We start from the raw sequence: 19,930 nt of genomic DNA, 5'->3' as shown, positions 1-19,930 counted from the left end.
AGTTTAAATGTTACTCTTATTTTGTGTTGTTTAAGGAGGCTGGCGAGCTTGTAGGAGATGCCACTTACAAACGGAATTGCAATAGTTTTTATATATTGAATATCTTCTTGTTCTTTTTGTGGTGGTTCAGAGAAAAGGACTTTATTGACTAGTCTCCTTGGATAGCTGTTAAAGTACAGATTGTTGGAAATTAATGTTAACTCATCTTGAAGGGTCTCGTCTGTTGTGATGCGAATCGCTCTCTTCTTTAACATGTGTACAATGCTGAGTTTATGTGAGATGTGGTGAGAGGAGTTGAAATGTAGGTAGCGACCTGTATTGGTTGCTACCTACATTTCAACCTACATTTCAGGTAGGTAGCGACCTGTTTTTTGATTAAGATGTCTAAAAATGGTAGTTGTTTTTCTCTTTCCAGTTCCAGAGTAAATTTAACAGAATGATGGAAGGAGTTGATCTTTTTGAGAAAATCATATAGGTCATCTTTGTTGTTGTTCCACACGATGAAGATATCGTCCACATATCTGAACCAAATTTCAGGTTTGGGAATAATTTGGGATAGGATTTTATTTTCTAAGTCTTCCATAAAGAGGTCAGCACATGAAGGTGAGAGTGGGCTTCCCATCGCCAAGCCTGTTATTTCTTGATTAATTTCTTGAGTTTTTGAGAAACAACTACCTCAGACAGTATGTAACAGATGGCACATGAGAATCAAGAGTCTTGGATTTGATCACCAGAGAATGTAATTATAAATGAGGTGTCAAATCACCTTCCAGTGATTTGACACCTCATTTGTGACCATGAAGTGATTACCTGGGTGGTTTCCACCAGTGTGAGAACCTCACACTGTGAGAAAGGGGTATATGTGGAATTACAAGGCTGGTGATTATGAGGAGCTAATGAGACAGCTTGCAGGTGTACTATGAAATGAGGAGTCAACTGGAAAGGATATCAGTAAATATCTTCTACTAGACAGATATTAAAGAACTATCTAGTAGAAGCAATGTCTAAACATATTCCAAGGGTGAGAAGGTTAAATAAGGTAGGTGTGAAATGGATGAATGAAGAGATTAAGCATGTGATACAGAGGAAAAAGGCATTATATGGAGACAGATTAAGAGAAGTGGTAATAATCAATTCTATGAGGAATTATCTAAAAAAAACCTTGAGAGTTGTTTAGATATGTGGTAAATACAAAGGAGAGTGACTTGGTTGGTAAGGGTAGTAAAGTGAAGTATGAGCAGCAGTTAGCTAATGAAGCCAAAAATAAACCTAGGGAGTTCTTTTGATATGTAGCCAGCAAAAAAAAAAAAAAGATTATGGAAGGATGACATTGACTGGAGAAAATGCTATAACTGCTGCAGAAGATTTAGTGGAGATACTTAATGAGCAGTTCAGAAAGGTCTTTCAATCTTGTGAATGTGACATCATGGAGAGTTTGAGAGCAGGTGATGATGATAAGGAGGAGAGACTAACTGTAACTAAGCAACAGGTATATGGGGAATTGAGCAAACTTGATGTCAAAAATGTTGTGGCACTTGATAATATATCGCCACGTATTATGAAGGAATGTACCAGGGAGCTGGCATCTGCCTTGACATATTTGAATAATATGAGTCTTGCACTGGGTCAAGTTCCAAAGGAATGGAAGGAGGGCAAAATTGTGCCACTTCATAAGGTAGATGATAGAACTCAAGCATCAAATTACAGGCTATCTATGTGTCAGATGTTGTGGTTAAGGTGTTGGAGAAGCTGGTGAGAACTAGGATCCAGAATTGGGTAGACAACAATGGTATTATCTTTGATGGACATCATGGATTTGCTTAAGGGAATGTCATGTTTTAGTAATCTACTTACTTATTACAATAAGGTGACGGCTTCATTGGACAGAGGAGAGGGATACACAGTAGTATACTTAGATTTTGCAAAGGCTTTTGATAGAGTACTGCATGATAAGTTGATAGTCAAACTAGAGCAGATGGAGTTGTATATTACATTAATGCATTACATCGGAGACTGGCTGTCTATTAGGTGTCAGCGGGTTGTGTACATAGGAGCAATATCCTAGAAGAGGAAGGTCACTAGTGGTGTGCCTCAGGGATCTGTATTAGGGCCATTAGTGTTTAATCTGTATGTTAATGATATTGGCTAAGATTTGGATAGGAATATTGAGTTCTTTGCAGATGATGCAAAGTTGGGATGAACTATTTCTGTGCCCATTCACTCCTATCCAAGCCTTCTTACAAGAAGACCTGGATAGGAGTAAATGGGCACAGAAATGGGGATGACAGTTCAATGTTGCAAAATGTAAGGTTTTAAAATTTGGGAAACAAAGGTGGGATGTAGAATTTATGCTTGGTGGGGATATATTGTTAGAGATGGAGAAAATAAGAGATCTTGCGATGACAGTGGATAAGGAGCTGAAATTTAGGGGACACACTGCCAAAATTGTGAGGACAACACAAAAAATTCTGAGAATGATGCAAAGGACACTGACTTGTAGAAATAAGGAAATTCTTGTTCCATTGTATTAGGCCCTGATTAGGCCACACATGAACAACTGTGCTCAGATTTGGTCACCTGGTTTTCAAGAGGATGAAGTGATGTTGGAAAGGGTCCAGAGACGACTGACTAAGGTAGTTTCTAATCTCTGGAATGTTGTAGTAAGGGATTGTTATAGGATTAATGTTGACGAGGTTTTTCATAAAATTTTGGGAGATCAGGGGAAAACAAGAGGTCATCCCTGGAAGCTGTATGAGGGTGTGAGCAAGGGATTGAGAAGCAGGGATTTTTGCATGCAGAGTTGTGGACAATTGGAATGCCCACAGAGAATTTGAGTGTGTTTAAGGCATGGTATGATGAGCTGTGTGTGTATGACAAAAGGACCTCCTAGATGAGTCTTTGACTCCATGGGGTCTTAGGATAATAATAGTAATAATAATAATGTATTTCTTTGCCAGATCCCAAGCAGCACTTATTTCTTTTCCGCTCTGCTCCTCATTCCATGCTATAGTTCCAAGCTGTCTCCTAAGCCTGTCATGTGTAAAATGAAAATAGAAAGTTTGTATTTCATGAAATAAAATCTTTTCCAATCAGTGTAGTAATTTTTATTTTAATATAAACAAAATTACAGTTACAAAATGAAAAATAATTATTTTTAATGCTGCCATTTTAAATGCGCCACCCCAACGTGTGCTTGTTGCTTTGCTGGTGCCTATAATTGGCCCTGATGAAATTAGATGTCAGAAATCCAGATATTGAATAAATGTAATTTTCTTTACCATGCAAACCATCTAAATGATGTGCCTAACTATCAACCTATCAGTATTTTGAAGTAAAAAAATACAAGTCATTAAAGTGGGGGACAAGAGCTTGGAACATGTAACCTGTATAAAATCTCTAAGAGTATAAATTAACTCTTTATATACTGATTAAAGTTATATCTTATTATTGAAAATGCTGACAAGAAAACAGAAATACTTGAAAAACAGTGAAAGGCTACTAAAAAAAAAAAATTCTTAAATTTGGTGCCCTTACTTCCTAACCACCCCATTACAGTTTTGTAAAAACTTAATATCCAATCTATAGAACTTGTAATATCCAAGAAAAAAATAATAATATTTTGAGAAATAAGCAGGGGGTTATGGAAATCACCAATCAGTAAAATACAAAATATTAATTTACTTTAAATAGAATAAAAATATAAAAAAAGCGAAATAAAATCAAATTAAATAATTAATACAGAAATAACTATATTTTCTAAAATATTTCTAAATTTGAATATGCTTTTAATTTAATATATGTGTGTATCATTACAATATTATATCTGTTTTCACATCAAGAATTTTGCTCTCAATACATTTTCCCAAGATGAATTGTGTGGACACATATGGATGATATGTGGCCGCCAGTGATTAGCCCTGACTCCCTGGAGGTCTCCGATAATAATAACAATAAAACATAACTTCATAATTATATGATAGAACCATCTGTAATCATTATTTAATGCTGTTTGATTACTAACTTATTATTATTATGTGAACCTCCAAGGAGTCCAAAAACTCATTGAGGGAGGACACCTACTCTACACCTCTCCGTCTCCACCACTTAATCGACTAACTACCATTACCTTCATCATCAGCTACACCAACACCATCTGCTGCTGATCGCTAATATTTTTTTGTCTGTAAATTGTGTGTGTTCTCAAAGAACATTTGTCGATATTACTCATTAAAAAAAGTTCACTTCTTTAATCTCCTTCCCTTTTTTGTTTACCCAAGAATATAGAAAACTGCATTAATAAACTTACTTAAATATAATAAAGAGCCAATAGGCTTCATTTCGGCAATGTAACATTATTTAAATTAAGGGGATATTAAATCCCTCATTGTTTCAAAACCAAATAAGAAACTCAAAGATTGGAATCAAAGAGTTTCATGCTGAATATAGTATAGTAAACTATAAAAGTATCGGCGACTACTAGCGTAAGCTAAAGCACATAGCAAACTAGGGCAACTCATAGCAAAGGTGGGTAAAGTTCTGATCACTATTCTTAGTATTTCCCATAATGTAAAACACATCTCCTAGCATATGTATGATGTAATACATTATGGTGGGAGGTCACTATCCAGACTGGTTTCAAGCTTTATTGAGGTCTCATCAGTGAGTAGGCACACCAAATTAATACTAAGGGTATAGCGAAAAGAACTTATATACTTTACTATAAGAGTTGCCCTAGTTTGTACTACGTACTTTGTACTACATGCTTTAGCTTATGCTAGTAGTCGCCGATACTTTTATAGTTTACTATATTATATTCGGCATGAAACTCTTTGATTCCGATCTTTGAGTTTCTTATTCGGTTTTGAAACAATGAGGGATTTAATATCCCTTTAATTTAAATAATGTTACATCGCCGAAATGAATCCTATTGGCTCATTATATTTAAGTAATTTAATGGGTGCACCTTTTTGACAACTCGTATAGCAAAGTATATAAGTTCTTTTCACTATACCCTCAGTATTAATTTGATCAGCCTACTCACTGATGAGACCTCAATAAAGCTCGAAACCTGTCTGAGTAGTGACCTCCCACCATAATTTTTAACATCATACATCTCCCAGGAGATGTGTTTTACGTTATGGGAAATACTAAGAATAGCGATCAGAGCTTTGCCCATCTTTGCTACGAGTTGCCCTAGTTTGTACTACATGTTTGAGCTTATGCTACTAGTTGCCGATACTTTTATAGTTTACCATACTATATTCGGCATGAAACTCTTTGATTCCGATCTTTGAGTTTCTTATTCAGTTTTGAAATAATGAGGGATTTAATATCCATTTAATTTAAATAACTGCATTAATAAATTTGATAAAAGTCCTGTTAAAGAGCTTGGGGTATTTTTAAGAGCATTCAGCTTATTATCATCATCAGAGGATCGTCTCTTTATTATTATTATTATTAATTAATTTATTATTATTATTTATTTATTATTTAATTATTTATTATTATCATTATTAAGAGAGACCTCTAGGGAGTCAGAGACTCATCGAGGGAGGCCACATAGTACAAGCACCAGCTATAATACTTATTCCTGAATTCATTCACACTGCCTGCACTCGCCACAACCAATGCAAACCATTCCAATCATGCAACACCGTCTGAGAGAAAAATCTAGCCCTCACCCATTCTTAGTGGCATTCATTCTCAGCTTCCAAAGATGCCCTCTTGTCCTTTCTCTACCCTTCATAAAATGAAAAATTCCATCAACTGAAATCCTGTATGACCCTTTCAGAAGTTTGTAAGTCTCAATCATATCACCCCTCTTTCTCCTGTTTGCTAGTGTCTGCAGTCTACAAATTCTCAATCTGTCTTCATAATCAGTATTCCATAATCCTGATATCATTTTAAAACTCTCTTTTGCACTCTCTGCACTGTATCAGAATCACAATGGAAAACTTATCAAGGCCTTGTCAAGAGGCAAAATGACATCCTTATCTTTACACATGAAAGTTTGTTTCAGCATTGCAACTATTTTTTGAGTTGTATTTGCAATCTTTGCTACATGGCCCCTGAACTTCAACTTTAAATCCACTAACACTTCAAGATCCCTAACCTCATCAATTTCTTCTAGCATAATCTCACCAATATAATATAATGTTCAATATCTAGTCACACCAAAGTGCATGACTTTACATTTACTGACAATGAACTGACATCCATTTTCCCATGCCTACAATTCCAGCCTATTCAAATCATTCTGCTAGTACTGCATATCAGCAGCATTCCTGATTACCCTACCTATCTTTGCATCATCAGAAAATAGCTGCATGTTGATTTTCAAATCCTTCTCAATATCATTAATGTACAGATTGAATAACAGTGGACCAAGTACTGATCCTTGTGTTATACCGCTTGTTACCTTAAATCTTGCAGACTCGCATGCTTCCCCCGTATACTACTTTTTGATATCTGTCAGTCAGCCATCCTTTTATCCATGCTAATATTCTATAATCCAAACCCATATTCTCCAATTTATGCAACAGTCTAGCATGCTGTATTCTGTCAAAAGCCTTAGCAAAATCCAAAAGTATCATGGTGTATCCATTCCTCTTGTCTAGTTCAATGGTAACATTGTTATAGAATATGAGTAAGTTGCTAAAACATGAGCTTCACTTAGTAAACCCATGTTTGCTCATTGCAAAGTAGAGATTCACTGCCAACCTATTTCTGAATGAGAGCCCTAACCAATTTTTCAAAATCTTCACCACCACTCCTGAGATACTAATGTCGATAGTTAGATACATCGGTTTTTGCACCACCTTTGTGCAATGGGATTACCATACGTTCTTTCCATTCCTGTGGAATCTTCCCTGTTCTAAGACTCAAATTATATAGTCTGGTCAAAGGAATAGCCAGTTCAGCTGAACACCATTTTAGCACATGTGCTGATATCCCATCATTCCCTATTGCTGAATTCTTATTCAGTTTGTGCAACAGCTCTAATACCTCGCCCTCATACATCTGAGTTTCTTCATCCAGTGAAGAAGTAGCAGTGAGTTCAATGGTACATACACCAAGTTGATAGCTTTTAACAAAATGGGTACTCATTAGTTGGACAACCTCTTCTGCATCTGTTACCCTTCACGCCATCTGCATTTACAAGAGTTATTCTTTCATATTCATTATTTTGTTTACTTGCAGCATACTGACAGAATTCTTGTGGGTTGTCTTTAGCACACAGAGCCGTTTCTTTTCATACTCAGACTTTGTTTTCTGTACAACAGTTGTGACTATTCTAGCCTGCTTCTTATAATTTTCACAACAGACATTATCCTTATGCACACAGTATTCCTTCCACATCAATCTTTTCTTAAGAATCTCTTGCTTAATAAGATTACAGATCCATTTGACTCCTACCCTATTTATTCTTCAAACTCTTGGGACACATTCTGATGCATCATTTAAGTATTGTTTAAATGCTTTCCATGCAGTGTCAATATTCTTCTCCCATCCAGCAACTGATCCCATTCCACTGAACTCAGTATACTCCTAAGTTGCTCATAATTGCTTGCTTTGTAGTTCAGCATGTAACCTTTTCTGAATGGAACATTCATAAACTTAGTCACTTCTCAAGTGAGTACCACATGATCACTGTCACCAACCGGTGGCAGAATAGTTAAGTCTTTAACTGAAATGCCCTATGACACTATAATCAAATCTAACACTCTTTGACCGCGAGTTCCTTCTGTCACATGCTTGCTGCTTGAGAAAGTTGTCTCACAACTGCTCAATAAATTAATTTTCATTCTTCTCATGAGATTCTACTGCTACCCAATCAATATTTGGATAATTAAAGTCTCCCATTATGATTACTCTTTTCGCACTCTCGTCTTTTCTATTTGGTGATGCTTTTCTTCATCACTAGCCACTGATCCACCAGGTCTGTAACAACACCCCACTATGTAATTGATCTTGTTAGATTCCACCTCACACCAGATGGCTTAAAATTCACTGCCACATGAAATATCGTTAGTAGTAGTACTACAATCATAGGTCTCAACTCTAACTGGATTCAAGTCATCCGATATCATTAGCAGCATGCCCCCTCCTCTCCTATCCTCCCTAAAAATACTGTACCCTTTACACTCGATACTAGTTAGTTAGTATATCCGATTCTAATAGTCAGGTTTCACTAATGCCTACAATCTGAAGTCCCAACATATTGACTAAGGCAATAAACTCTACCCCTTTGTTTCTGATACTCCTAGCATTTGTGTACAGACATATTAAGCTACTTGCATGTTCTTTTGTATACACTTATCTGCAGTCCGCATGGCACAGTTGGACAACTTGCAGATCTCTATTCTTCTCTAGTACCTTATACATGTAGACATCTTTGCACATGTTTGCTGGGTCCGAACCAGGCGAACACAAAGTCAAAATCATTCTCTTTTCATCAAATAAAGCCCATTCCCATCATTAACACAGTTATAAAACATCGTCACTCTTACACTCACATACTCACCATTCCTCCCTTTATAATTTAGTTTCCTTGACTCTCTGTGTTAGGTTTCATATCAATTATTTCATATCAACTCCACACATCCATTCTTTCTACACAGCTTACACATCGAATTGTTTGCCATCATAGCCCTTCTTCTTAATTCATTTTTATCATATTAAGGTAATATACTGATGATTTTCACTTTCTCACTCTTGACTTTCCTCTCTTCCAACAACCTTTTCATGTTCTCTCTTATACTGAACTTATCGCTAGTTAAGTCGTTAGTACCTAATACAATTATGATGCCATTTACTTGTCTTTTCTGTTTTCGAATTGCTTCCTTTATATTCTTAACTTTCACTCCATGAAAATTTGAAGTTATAACTCGCTCATCAATAGCATGTTTTATTATAGAGTCTACCAAATAACATCCTTTCTTTTTACAAACTATGTCACTTACCTTATTTCCATTACTTACTGACTTACCTGTTTCCGTGCTGTGTTCTTTCTTATTTTGTTGCTTAATTTCCTTTTCCTCTGCATGATAAATTTAGTTTAATCTTTTATCCCAGTGAGGGCAAACAAAGTTTGCGCCTGAAAATATCTTCAGGACTGAATATAGTGTTGTACTATCTTACCTGGGTAAGTAGTGCAACTCGTGGCAAAGGTGGAGCAAGCTACCAATACTCCTATCCCAGTATCTCCCATAATGCAAAACACATCTCCTTGTGGATATGTATACTGTTATGCATTAAGGGATTGGCCACTGGCCAACAAGGAGATGTGTTTTGCATTATGGGAGATACTGGGATAGGAGTGTTGGTAGCTTGCTCCACCTTTGCTACGAGTTGCCTGGTGTTGTACTACTTACCCAGGTAAGATAGTACAACACTATATTCAGTCCTGAAGATATTTTCAGGTGCAAACTTTGTTTGCTCTCACTGGGATAAAGGATTAAACTAAATTTATCATAGTCTAACCTAGTGAAAAATAAACTTTCCTCCGTATGTTCATTTTAACTCCTCTCGACTTTTTGTAACTCCCGCGTCGTCTCTTTTAGGTCCTGTAAAGTCAATCATAGCGCATCTTAAAATCCTATACTTTCTGAACACTCCTCATCACTCTCCAGCAATGTATTTCATGCATCTAACATTCAATATGAAAACAAAAACACTTATTCTCACTTCTCACTTCCACAGATGACCACGTCTTCTGATTCCTTTGAAAAATTTTCCCAGTGTTTATTTTGTAAGCACCTCTCAATAATTTATTGACTCATTTACAGTCTCAGGTAATAGGGTCACTGGATAAAGGTAGTGGAAGAATGGGATATCAAACTATAGGTTTGTTTGTATTTCTTCTGTAATTGTTAAGATTTGGAAAATTTGGTAAGAACTTGTATACAGAACTGGACAGATGAGGGAAATATTATTTATGCAGGCTAGTATGGATTTGTTAAGGGGCATTCTTATTTTAGTAATCTGGTTACATTTTATAGCAGAGTAACAAGAGCAGTGGGAAAGGCATGTATTGTCATTTTTTTGGGATTTTGCAAAGACTTTTGACAGAGTTATGCAAGACAAGTTGGTTTTTAAGTTGTGACATATGGGTTTGGATATCAGGTTAGTGGATTGGATTGGTAACTGGCTTTCTGATAGATAACAGAGTTGTATATGGGGAAGCAGTATCAGGGAGTAGGGAAGTTACAAGTGGGGATCCACAGGGTTTCAGTACCGGGACAATGTAAAAAAGACCATTCCTGTTCAGTTTTTGTCAACGATACTTCCCTGGATTACAGGGAGATATTCAGCTGTTTGTGATGATGTGATGTGATGCTTGGGAGGGTTATTAGTAATATTGTAGATGTTCTGGTTATTCAAAAGGAAAAAGTGGTTACTGTTGTTCTGGTATGACTAGGGCTCAACAAATACACTTGCCAACTCGCCATGGTGAGTTGATTTTGCTAGCTTGTGAGTAGTTGCAGACAGATGACAAAATACAATATTTTATTTAATAAAAAATAATTTTCTAAACAAAATCTTTTAAAGAAAAGCCAGATACAACATCACTAATCATGTTATAGAATTCCAATTGACTTTTTTTTGGAAATATTGAAAAATGGGAAGAGAGGGGAAGCAAGTAAATGTTTTGTGTGGCAAGTAGGCTGGATGGCAGTATACAGGATTGACCTTGACAGTTAGACATTTTGTAGGCTTCCTGATCAGCTTGGTTCATAATCTCGCTGTCATCTGTGCTGCAGATAATATCTAGAAGGAAACTGTGTAATGGGATGTGAGGAACACTGTCAAGGCTATATTATGGCATAGAGACAGGATGCTCTGTTTTTCAGATTTTCCAATTAAATGAATCTGTTCCTCAGAGCTCTGTTATTTCACCCACTTTTTTCCTTATATATATATATATATATATAAACATACTTCTCTCACTAACTTCAAATTTCATACAAAATGCTGTTGATAATAGCACCACTCATTCTACTTTACAACAAACCTTCGAATGATTTGAACAAACCTCTCAAGTTTCAAGATCATCTGCAATAAGCGGTAAACTCCGATTGCTACTATCCTTCAATGGGATTATAACAATTTATTCACCTTCTGCTTTCTTGCAAAAAAAAACAACCTTAGCTCTTTTTCTCTTACCTTTGATAATGATGGACTTAGTATTCAAAACCAAATCTCTTCTTGAACTGATGGGGAGGAGGTGGAAAGGATCCAGAGGCGAGTGACCAAGATGATAGCAGGTCTATGGAATGAACCTTATGAGAACACGTTGAAGATTTGTGGGTTGCAAAAATTGGTTGATAGGCAGAAAAGGGGTGATATGATTGAGACATTTGAATTACTGAAGGGTTTCTATAAAATTATCCAGAGAATATTTTTCAGAACAGGACTGGTAGTGGGAGGACTAGAGGCCATCCATGGAAACTGGGCAAGAGTGTGGTTAGCAAGGGTGTTAGAACTAGGTTTTTTACTTGGAGAGTCATGAATGAGTGGAATAAGCTGCCAGAGTGTGTTGTGGGTGCTATGATTGTGAATGAGTTCAAGGCAAAGTATGATAGATGCTGTGTGGATGTTAATAGTTGTTCTTGACATGTGTTTAGGGTCTCCCTCGATGAGTCTGAGGACTCCTTGGAGTTGCTCGTAATAATAATAATAATAATAATTAACTGACTCTAACTCCTAGCCTTTCCTGACATAATCACATTATGTCTATAGCATACTTAGCTTCCAAAAAATACTTTGCATCCTTTTTGTTTAAAGTGCTACTATTCATCTGTCTTGCTACTTACTCTACAAATCCCAAACCTACCCAACCTCAGAATACTATTCTCATCTGATATTTAGTGTGGTGCACCTAAAACTTCTCTAAAAATTCATGATGCTCTTCAGAACAGGCCAGATTGGTTGACAGATGACATTCTCTTGCAGACTATTTTCAGCCACTCTCTCAGAGATGGCTAATTTCCACCTGGCTGCTGTTAAGCAAAACTGGCATCCATCATGTCCTCTGCCCAACATCATTTTTATGGTTGAAATACTGACTGATTAAACCTGGTACTTCCATTCATCTTTCATTCCATCAACCTCAGTTCTGTGAAACAGCCTTTTTCAAAAACTATTCCCTAAGGATTATAACCTCCATCTCTTAAAAAAAAAATATCAACAGAATATTTTTCTCTTGACCCAGCCGACACAACTTTTATCTACTATAGATCTTGTAGCCTTTCTTGTGTGGAAGTGATATGAAAAAATAAATAGTAAAACAATAAATAAAAAAAATACACCTGAAATTCAACAAATGCATTGGGTATATTATTTTCTATTCCCCTTTGAAGTTACTAAAGAACAATATAGTAAATTTTGGATATACTCACTTTTGGAGGAAGTCCAACATGTTCAGAAGCTCCGGTTTCAGGTGATATGTTTATTCCATATGCAGCTAATTTCTGTAAGTCAATAATCTCTTATAGGACAAAATTAAGTACAAAGCAACTAATCAGATTTCTATCTGAGAAGTTATAATTCTGGTTATGAAGAAGGCAAAGATATTATTATTATTATTATTACTCAAGACCCCATGGAGTCAAAGACTCATCTTGGAGGTCTTTTTATCATACACAAAGCTCATCATACTGTGCTTTAAACACACTCAAATTCTCTGCAAACACCACACATTCCAATCATTCACAACTCTGCATGAAAAAAAAAAACTGCTTCTCACTCCCCTACTCACACCCTCTTTATACAGTTTCCAGGGATGAACTCTGGTTTTCCCCCTGATCTCCCGCTATTTTCTGTAGAACCTCTCCAGAATTGATCCTATAACAACCCCTTACTAACTTGTAGGTCTCTATCATATCTCCCCTCTTCCACCTGTCCACCAGACTCTGCAAGTTGCATCTTCTCAATCTTTCCTCATACTCAACATTACAGAGATTAGAAACTACCTTAGTTAGTCACCTCTCGACCCTTTCCAACATCTCTTCATCCTTCTGAAAACCAGGTGACCAAATCTGGGCACAGATTTGGTCACCTGATTTTCAGAAGGATGCAATGGAACAAGAATCTCCCTATTTCTACAAGTCAGTGTCCTCAGCATCATTCCCAGAAGCCTTTGTGCTGTCTTCACAATTTTAGCTATGTGTCCCCTAAATTTGAGATCCTTATCCACTATCACCCCCAGATTGCTTATTTCCTCCACCTCTGACAATATATCCTCACCAAGCATAAAATATGCATCCCATTTTTGTTTTCCAAATTTTAAAAGCTTACGTTTTGCAACATTGAACTCAAATCGCCATTCCCATGCCCAATCACTCAATTTATTCAAGTCTTCTTGTAAGGCCACAACATCTTCTCTACTATACATATAATAGCATCATACATCTCTGCAAGGAAATGTGCTTTGCATTAGGGGAAAATTCTAAGGAAAGTGATTGGTTCTTACTCCACCTTTACAACAAGTTGCCTAGTGTTGCACTATGTGCAGCTGCAAATTTGACTTACTTGTCTGTTTGCTTATTTGGGAAAAAGGATTAAAAAACCTAGCTTATAATATTGCTTGGTATCTTTAACATCTTCTCTACTCTTCATAGTTCATCCCAACTTTGAATCATCTGCAAATAATTGAATATCTCCATCCAAATCTTCACCAATATCATTAATATACAAGTTAAACAGCAATGGCCCTAAAACAGACCTCTGAAGCACACCACTAGGAACTTTCCTTTTCCTGGATATCGCTTCCCCATACACAACTTGTTGATACCTATCAGATAGCGAGTCTCCAATCGAATGCACCAATCTAATAACCAAACCCATCCACTCTTGTTTGACTATCAACTTATCATGCGGTAATCTATCAAAAGCCTTTGCGAAATATAAGTATATTACCGTGTATCATTTTCTTGTGTCCATGGAAGCAGTCACCTTATTGTAAGTAGATTACTAAAACATGACCTCCCTTTAGCAAATCTGTGCTGTGCATCAAAGATAATACCATTGTTGTGAACCCAATTCTGGATCCTAGTTCTCACAAGCTTCTCCAACAACTTAACTACAACACCTGACACACACAGATAGGCCTATAGTTTGATGCTTGAGTTCTATCACCTCCTTTATGAAGTGGCACAATCTTGCCCTCCTTCCACTCCTTAGAAACTTGACCCAGTGCAAGACTCATATTAAAAAAAAAATATGTCAAGGCCGGCATCAACTCCCTGGCACATTCCTTCAGAATACGTGGTGATATATTATTAAGTCCCACAGCCTTATTAACATCTAGTTTGCTCAACTCCCCATAAACCTCTTGCTCACTTACAGTCAGTTTCTCTTCCCCATCATCAACTGCTCTCAATCTCTCCATGAAGTCACATTCACAAGATTGAAAGATCTTTATGAACTGCTCATTAAGTATCTCCACCATACCTTCTGCAACAGCTATCTTTATACCATTTTCTCCAATCAATGTCATCCTTCCATAATCATTCTTTCTATTGCTGGCTACATATCGAAAGCACTCCATAGGATTATTTTTGGCTTCATTAGCTAGCTGCTATTCATACCTCTCTTTAGCTACCCTTACCAACAAAGTTTCTCCAAGTAGGTTTTTTACTTGGAGAGTGGCGAATGAGCTGCCAGAGTCTGTCGTGGGTGCCATGACTGTAAATGAGTTGAAGGTGAAGTATGATAGATACTGTGTGAATGTTGAATAGTTGTCCTTGACACAATGTTAGGGCCTCCCTCGATGAGTCTAAGGACTCCTTGGAGTTGCCTGTTATAATAATAATATGCAGACATGTACAACATATTTTTATATTTCTAATCCTTTTGTCATATAATTATAGTTTGTTATAATTATAGTTATAATTATAACTATAATTATAATTAATGTTAAATATCATATAATTATAGTCTGCCTTGCCTGATCTTTGTGGTCTTCATGGAATTGGTTATTTCCACTTCTCTTATGCTGCCTCCATAATGTCCTTTTTCTCTGTATCGCATGCTTAATCTCTTCATTCATCCATTTCACACATACCTTATTTAACCTTCTCATCCTTGAAATACATTTAGATATTGCATCTACTAAATAGTTTTTGAAAATCCCCCAAGCTGCATTGATCTCTTTTCCAGCTAACTCCTCATTCAATGCTACACCTGCAAGCTGTATCCTGAGCTCTTCATAATCACCCCCTTGTAGTTCCACATATACCCTTTTCTTACAGAGATCTTCACACAGCTGGCAACCACCCAGGTAATCACCTCATGGTCACCCTCACCAACTGGTGGGTGATTTGACACTTCATTTATAATTACACCCTCTGATGAGATGACCAAATCAAGACACCCTCAATCCTTGTGTGCCCTCTGTTACATACTGTCTGAGGTAGTTATCACTCAAAAACTCATTTTCTTTGCTTCCAGTTGCTATCTCCTCATTCCAGTCTATATTGCCATAATTAAAATCGCCCATAATGATCACCCTTTTCTTATTTGCTTGGCTAATTTGATTATACATTTCATTATCACCACCATCCACATTACCTGGTCTATAACAACATCCAACCAAGTATTTCCATTCACCTCTATCTCACACCATACTGCCTCAAAACCATTGGCACTATTTCCCTCTTGCATCTCTACTTTCTATGGACATAACTCTTTTTCTGTCATCAATAGCACTCCCCCACCCTTTTTACCCCTTCTATCCTCACAAAACACATTATACCCTTACATCTCTATTCCTGTCAGAATCATCCTTATCTAACCATGTCTTACTTATTCCAACAATTTTTGAGTGATCAGACTCAATTAGTGCAACCATTTCATCTGCCTCGTTTCTTACACTTCTAGCATTTGTATACAAACAGAACAGCTCATTCCTGCATCCACAGCTAGTTCCACTGATACCACTCATTCCATGTGATCTCTCCATTCTCAACTGTGGCCATTTCCCTTTCTGCTTATTCATTTTAGAACCCTCTTCAATTCCAATTGTTTCCTCTTGATCCCAGGTCATCCCATTCCTTTCCTGTCTACACAATCTCTCACATCCTCTTGGAGCATCCACCTTTCTCACGCTGGTACCCCTGTCCACTCTGAGCCTCCCTGTTTCCCTGTTCATCTTGCACACCCTTTCTCTTATTTTCCATACTCATGCCACTCACTTCCTCATTCATAACCACCTCTTCAATCTCCCCTGTCGTACTCTCCTGCTCTTCCATATCACTTCCCACTTGATCTGATTCATTCTCTCTCACTCTACTCACTTCTCTACTTTCCAGCAGCAGTCTCTCCAAGCGACTCACACCATAACCACTCAAATGCAGTCCATCGCTCCCATACAGTTCACTTCGTCCTTCAAACTCATTCCACACATTAACAATATTCTGAATAAAAATATATATCTGTTTCTGATCTTATATAAATACCATTGAGAACAGTGCACATACTTTTATCAATTTATTTCTTCCTGGATTTAAGAATATGTCAAATTATCTATTTAAATAACTTATCTAAACAGTAGTTTATTTGAGAAACTCCATAAAGTTTCATGATTCACCATGGGCAGCAGTCCACTCTACTCTATAAAATTCATACCTTACTTTTTCTTAAATTCATTCACAGTTGATGCCCTTACCACTCTCTCCCTAGCAATGAATTCCACTTACTAACTCACTTGCCACCTCCACAAGAACAATTTATTCTTCCACACTTGATAATCAAGTGAAGAAGAGTAAATTCAAAAGCTGATCGATTATTCTTTCTTCTTATTCAACTATGTGTTGAAAAAAAAATTCTGTATATTATTCTTACTGTTTCTGAGAGAAGCAATAAGAGTATAAAAGCAATAATAAATATAAGTACACTACCTGTAGAATGTAGACTGAAACTGTAGACTAAAATACACAAACCTTGTTCACAAAAAAATGAAAGAATTCGATAATAGGAACAAAACCTGGAAGAGTCAGTGGCAAATCCTGAAGAAAACATTGATTGATTCAACCAGAGAGTCATGTGGTAAGGTTGTCTGCAAGGATAGAAAAATAAGAACCCCATGAACTTAAAGAACTTAAAGTTCTTTAAGTTCATGGGGTTCATTTAAGAACATACAGGAACTTAAAGATGTAGTGAAGAAAAAGAAGAAAGCATATCAAAAGTTCCTGGCAAATAAGTCAGCTAGTGTTCTTAGAGAATACAGAGACAAATGTAAGAAAGCTAACTACTGTGTAAAACTAGTTCATGGGGTTCATTTAAGAACATACAGGAACTTAAAGATGTAGTGAAGAAAAAGAAGAAAGCATATCAAAAGTTCCTGGCAAATAAGTCAGCTAGTGTTCTTAGAGAATACAGAGACAAATGTAAGAAAGCTAACTACTGTGTAAAACTAGTTAAACAAAAGTCATTGTAAGATTTTGGTAAGAACAAAGAAAATAATATCAGGAAGGTTGCGAAATATCCTGAAGGCTTTTTGAAAAAGCTCAGAAATGGAGGAAAGAGTGCTGCAAAAGGAATTAGAGATTATTATTATTATTATTATTATTATCCAGGCCTTCATGGAGTCAAAAGATTTATCGTGGGAGGTCCCTCCTAGGAAACACAAAGTCTATCATACCACTCCTTAAACTCACTGGCCGTTCTCCCTCTCACCACTCTATCAGATGCATTCCATGGTTCAACCGCCATCCATGCAAAGAATCCACTCCTCACCCTCTTTCTCACAGTTTCCTTTCGTAACTTCCAGGGATGGCCCCATGTCATCACTCCTTCTTGCTGTTCAACCAAGCGAAAGAACTCCCCAGTGTCAATCCTGTAACCACCTCTCAACAGTTTAAAAGTCTCAATCATATCATCTATCTTTCTTCTATCCACCAAACTCTGCAGTCCACACTCCCTCAGCTGATCCTCATAACTACCAGTGTACAGTCCTGACACCATCTTTGTTATCCGCCTTTGTACCCTTTCCAAAATTAATTTATCCCCTTCAAATTCTGGGAACCAGATCTGAGAACAATAGTCTAAGTGTGGTTGGATCAGAGTCTTATACAACAGAATGATAACTATTTTATCTCTGCAGGTCAGTGTCCTTCTCATTATTGCAGCAATCCTCGGTGTTACCTTTACAATATATCCCCTAAATTTCAGGTTTCTATCAATCATCAACCCCACATCTCTTGTCTCCCCTACTTCCTCCAGTTTAACTCCTCCCATAGAGTACGCAGCGTCCTATCGATGTGTTCCAAACCTCAAGACCTTACATTTTGCTGCATTAAACTGAAAATCCCATTCATTTGCCCATCTATCTAGCTTATTCAAATTCTCTTGCAGGGCTACCATATCTGCACCATTCCTAATAACCCTTCCCAGCTTTGCATCATCTGCAAACAACTGAATATCCCCTTGCAATCCACAGACAATGTCATTGATATAAAGGTTACACAATATAGGTCCCAGTACTGAGCCCTGTGGAACCCCACTTGTAACCTTCTGCCTCTTTGATATTGCTCCACCATACACAACTCTCTGATACCTATCAGACAGCCAATCCTGAATCCATTTGACCAATCTGACATCCAGACCCGTGTGCTGAAACTTGAATATCAGCTTATCATGTAGCATCCTGTCAAATGCATTTGCTAAGTCTAGGAAAATGGCAGTACAATGGTGCCTTGGTTAATGACGGTAATCTGTTCCAGGATTACTGTTGTTATCCAAGGTGCGATTCCCCATAAGATTTAATTGAAAATCGATTAATTTGTTCTGGCTCCTTCCTACAACCATAGTACATATTAAAAATGCAGATAAAACTCATTTAAAATGTCATAAAATATGGTAAATATAATTTATTTATTATACAGTATATGTATTTGCTACAAAAAAATGTCACAGTAATAAAATGAATTGTTCAGGAAAACAGTTTTTAATTATCAATCTTCACCAGAAGGACAATTGGGCTCACTTCGGAGTTTTTTGACAAATGGACCTGTAAAAAACATGTCTAGGGTTGTTTGTTTCTGCCTCTTTTTTAAAATGTTTCTGAAAAAATGCATGGAGTTTTCATTAAATAGATCTGCAGTTTTGATAACCTCAGATTTGTTTCGATTCCATTTCATAGCAACATTTTGAACTTCTTCCCGCTTTGCCAAAACATTTTTGATTTCAGCAGTCGTAATTTGTTCTTTCTTTCCATCCTCATCTTCAGATGAAATTTCCATTTCCTTTTCTTCACAATGCTGCTTGAAAAGTTCTTTCGGCTCGTCAGTAGTAGTCAGTTCTCGGTCACGAATCTCCAATAATTCTTCAACATCTTCTTCCTCTACTTCCAAGTTAAGATCATGAGCAGTTGCCACAATATCCTTTACCAATTTGTGTCCTTCATCTGAAGTTTCTTCATTACCAAAGGAAGGATACAGTTTCCTCCAATGCTGCTTTGAAACATTTCATTGTTACTTCTTGCCAAGCCTTTACAATTAGCCTAATTGCTATGACATGTTGAATTCTTCCTTCCAAAATTTTCTTAAGGTTATGTTGGTAGCCTCACACATTTCAAAGCTCCTGATAAAAAGTGCCCTTGTGTAAAGTTTTTTAAAATTTGCAATTATCAGCTGATCCATAGGTTGAATCAGAGATGTACTCTTGGGAGGAAGAAAAATCACCTTGATAAAATCTAATTTGTCTGGTAGCTCTTCTTTTATGCTCGTTGGATGGCCAGGTGTGTTATCCAAGGTTAAAATGGCTTTTAGAGGCAGATTGTTTTGCTCAAGAGAGGCTTTGACAGTTGGTCCAAACACTTCGCGAATCCAGTCTCTAAATTCTATTCTTGTGACCCAGGCTTTGCTGTTAGACTTCCACAAAACACCGAGATTGGATTTAGAGACATTGAACTTTTTGAATGCTCGGG

At 36.9% G+C, this 19,930-nt stretch overlaps 1 protein-coding gene across 5 annotated transcripts in view; it reads right to left on the bottom strand.

The window, feature by feature from the left end:
* Positions 1–19,930, bottom strand: part of LOC150092840 (dynein axonemal intermediate chain 7-like) — a 497,248-nt gene that overhangs the window by 72,278 nt on the left and 405,040 nt on the right. For all 5 annotated transcript variants that reach the window (XM_090414468.1, XM_090414470.1, XM_090414471.1 and 2 more), the window contains one exon: positions 12,402–12,473. In XM_090414468.1, coding sequence (XP_090270594.1) covers positions 12,402–12,473 — 72 coding nt within the window. The remainder of the gene's footprint in view (positions 1–12,401; positions 12,474–19,930) is intronic.

This window comes from Typopeltis vanoorti, chromosome 25 (genome assembly GCF_054136105.1).
Source record: "Typopeltis vanoorti isolate ZY-2024b chromosome 25, IOZ_Tvanoo_1.0, whole genome shotgun sequence".
NCBI lineage: Eukaryota > Metazoa > Arthropoda > Arachnida > Uropygi > Thelyphonidae > Typopeltis > Typopeltis vanoorti.
The sequence above is the reverse complement of the archived record's forward strand: the minus strand, read 5'-3'. Positions and strand labels throughout refer to the sequence as shown.